Source organism: Calidris pugnax, unplaced genomic scaffold, assembly GCF_001431845.1.
Source record: "Calidris pugnax isolate Ruff unplaced genomic scaffold, ASM143184v1 scaffold335, whole genome shotgun sequence".
Classification (NCBI taxonomy): Eukaryota; Metazoa; Chordata; class Aves; order Charadriiformes; family Scolopacidae; genus Calidris; species Calidris pugnax.
This window is the reverse complement of record NW_015091148.1, coordinates 1218413-1221874: the sequence shown is the minus strand read 5'-3', so window position 1 is coordinate 1221874 and position 3462 is coordinate 1218413. Positions and strand designations below refer to the sequence as shown.

The window sequence follows — 3462 nt, the reverse complement described above, 5'->3', positions numbered from 1 at the left end:
CACCCTTCCGTGCCCGCCCCTCCACGGCCCGCTCCGCCCCGGCCCCGCATCCCCCCCCCCAATGGGGGAAGTGGGGGGTCCCCTGGGTGCGGGACACACACGTGTGGCCCTGGGGGGGCTGCTCCCCTAGTGCCCCCCACCCGAATCCAGGCACCTCCTTTGGAAAAGGACCCCCTCGGGGGGTAGATGGTCAGTGGGGTGGGATGGAGGCTGGGACCCCCCCGCCCCCCGAATTGGGGTGTTCAGGGAAGGAGGGGTCACCCCTCACCCAAACTCTGCTGCCTTTATTTTGGGGTCACCCAATTGGGGTGGGGGGGTCCTGGCTGTCGGTGGGTGTGGGCTGTGGGTTCTGCCGGGGGGGTGGCAGTACCCCCCCTCCCGGGTGCCATCAGGGGTGATTCCAGCCATGGGGGACAGTCCCCTCCTGCCCCTGCTCCCGTCCCCCCCCTCTGGGGCTGGAGCTTTTCCCCACGGCGGGGGGGGTGAGCCCCTGGGGGACCCCAGCCCACAGCCCCGGGGAGAGGGGCACAGGGACACGCCGTGCCCAGAGCCACCCCACCGGAAGGACACCGCTCGTGGGGCTGTCCCCAACCATCCCCACGGCCAAAAAGGAACTGGGGGGGACAGTTTTCTCGTGGGAGCACTGAGGAAGGGGGTCTGTGCCCCCCCCCCGATGGGCACGAAGCAGCACAAGGCTTTTGCCGGGGCGCCAGGCTGGGTGCAGGGACAGGGACGCTTGCCAGCCCTCCAAATAGTCCCCGCGGGGGGGACACACACTAAAAATAACACAGCTCGGGTTGCCGGTGGGAAGCTGACCATGGGGGGAGGTTTTTAGGAGGCTCCCATACACCCATTTTCCCCCTGGGGTGGAGAGGCAGGGGACAACAGGGAGACGGTGCCCAAATAAAGCTCTCGAGCGTGGCAGCCCCGTTTGCAAACCCTCGGGGTGGGCAGGACCCCCAAATTTCCCTCCCACCTGGAGTCCAACGTGCGGAGCAGCAGCTCTGGGGATGGAGGGGCTCTGGCAATGGGGACATGCCCGTCCCCGTCCCCCCCCTCCCCGCCGGGGCTGCCGTTGCCTCAGCAAATTGCCGGTTGTGGCACGACGTGGGCCGCGGCCACACCTTGGCTTTTGTGGGTGTTTCGTGGCTTGTTCTCCAGGAGATTGTTAGCAAAAACGGAGCAGCCGGGGCAGAGCGAGCCCGTGACCCAAAATCTCTCGGATCTGGGCACTTCCAGGCTCCTCACCACCTTCCCCTGGCTGCTCCAGTCCCTTCCCTTGCCGTCCCTGTGCTCTCTGGGTTTGGGGGGATGCACAGCCTGTCCCCCATCTCTCAGCCGTGCTGTCGAGCATGGTCCTTGCCATAAAAAAAGGGGGTTCTGCTCCCACTCCCACCCTGGGAAGACACCCCTGGCTGGGAAACCTCACCCCGCTGCGAGGTGTCAGAGCCTGCACTCATTTTCCACGTTTGTTTTTTTTTTTTTTTCAGATGAACTATTGTCTCTGGCATCCTGTTTGTCCCGGCGAGTTTCTGGGGCAGGGAAGAGGGTGTTTGGTTTTGGCAGCTGCGGGGCAGCTGCAGCGTGGCAGGAATAGCAGGCAGGGGTGGTGCTCGCCCTCACCTCCTACCTGCCTGCCTCCCCTGCCAGCGCTGGCACCGGCTGCCCCTCGCCCCGTGGGTGCCAGCATTGATTTGGGCAGGAAGCCCGCGCCGATCGATGGGGGGAAGGTATAAATAACCTGCTCAGAGGTGACAGTTTTAACACTGACCCCGCTCCATGCTTAGTTATTTAAATACTTTATGGAGTTCCTGTGGGTGATCACCCTGCAGAGGCCTTACCCCTTTCTGCCTCCACTCCCTGCCACTCTAACAGAAGATCTCGGCATTTTGTGTCAAGTGGCTTCAGAGCCACCGGCTGCCTGCACTGGTGGTGCTGGTGCAGGTCCTTGGGCACCTGGTTGAGGTGGTTGGGGTGAGTTGCAGCCTTTCCCTCACCTCTGCTGGGTAGTTACTGCCTCAAAAGGCGTCAAACATCAAGACCTCGGTTGCTCGGTCAAACTCAAACTGGCCGGTGAGTTCCCCTGTGATGAGCTGCGGCACTCATGGGACAATCCACAGACAGTGTGAGTGTTTTAGGCTGACAAGTGACAGCCAGACACACGGACAGCCCCTGGCTCGTGAGCTGCAGGTGGCTGTGAGCAGCTCTGTGCGGTGGGGAGCCCCATCCTGCTCCGAGCACTGGCATCTCAGTGTCACAGCGTCTCTCCCCAGCTGTCTCCCTCCCTGGGGCTCTCACCCAGCCCAGGTTGGGGCTGGGAGTTACCTCTCTCCAACAGCCATTTGCACCTCCAGCAGCTCCCACCGCTGCGGGCGAGCAGCAGCCGACCAGGAGAGCTTGCTTTTCTCAACCCGAAAACAGACCTGGGTGTAACGAGCAGGGGTATGCCGACCGGGCAGCCGCTGGAGCGTGAAATTAAAGACTTTTAATTAGCAAAGGGCTGGAGCAATGAAGAAAGTAAAGCATGGGGTTCGCAAGCCATGCCCTGGCTGCGCTCCCAGCCCCGCCACTGACTCACTGCAAGGGCCCGGGGCGAAGCTCTGGGTTCGGCTTTGACTCACTCCTTCCAACTGCGAGTGGCTTGGCGCCTGCGCTGGGCCGGGGACCTGCGAGGGCCGCGGGCGAGGGGAGGGCAGGGTGGTGTTTGGCCAGTGTTATCAGCCCCAGGGCCTGCGACAGCACGGGGAGGGCCCTGGGCCGCTCTGGGGGGGGACCAGCAAGGCCGAGGTGCCATCTCCCCGCTGTGGTGCGGGCCTGGAGGAGGCCCAGAGCCCTCTCTGCTCCCGGGAGGTGTTGGGATTGGGGGCCCCGGGGACAAGGGGTACCACCAGGGCGGCGGTGGGGCCTGCGGGGCGATGGAGGCCCCGCCATGGCGGCCCCAGGCCTCGCCCTGCGCGGGGGGCCGGGGGCGCCCGGTGCCATGGCAACGGCTGCGGGGCCATGGGGGGGGCGGTGTCTCCGCCTCGCAGAGATTGGTGCGCGCCGCTGCCAGTCAAGCGCCCAGACGGGGCGGCTGGCTCCTGTTCGTCCTTTTCATTGGTCGTTGCCGCTGTCGCTCGGCGGAGCTTTCGTGTTTCATTGGGTGAACGCCTTGTCACTCAACCGCCTCGGGGGGCGGGTCGCTTTGGCTGTCTTCTCCACTCCGATTGGCCCAGCGCCCGACGGCCGGGCCAAGCACGGCGGCCAGCGGCGCTCTCCGCGCGCCGATTGGCCGCTCGGCCTGCCTATCCAAGCGGCGGGCGGGGGCGGGCGCAACGCCTCACCGGCCGCTTTCCATTGGACCGCCGCTCCCTCCCGCCTCCCCATCCCGGGCGCTGATTGGCGGCGACGACGCGTGAGGCGGGAGGGGGGAGGCGGTTGGGCCAGGGCGGGGAGCGGGAGCGGGGCCGGTGGCGGCGGCGG

General features: G+C 65.7%; 1 protein-coding gene across 1 annotated transcript in view; it reads right to left on the bottom strand.

The window, feature by feature from the left end:
- Window positions 1-2931, bottom strand: part of COPZ2 (coatomer protein complex subunit zeta 2) — a 5748-nt gene extending 2817 nt beyond the window's left edge. The window contains exons 1-2 of the mRNA XM_014958926.1: window positions 2886-2931; window positions 2043-2101 (exon numbers count right to left, since the gene is read on the bottom strand). Coding sequence (XP_014814412.1) covers window positions 2043-2101; window positions 2886-2931 — 105 coding nt within the window. The remainder of the gene's footprint in view (window positions 1-2042; window positions 2102-2885) is intronic.
- Between the last annotated feature and the right edge of the window lie 531 nt (window positions 2932-3462).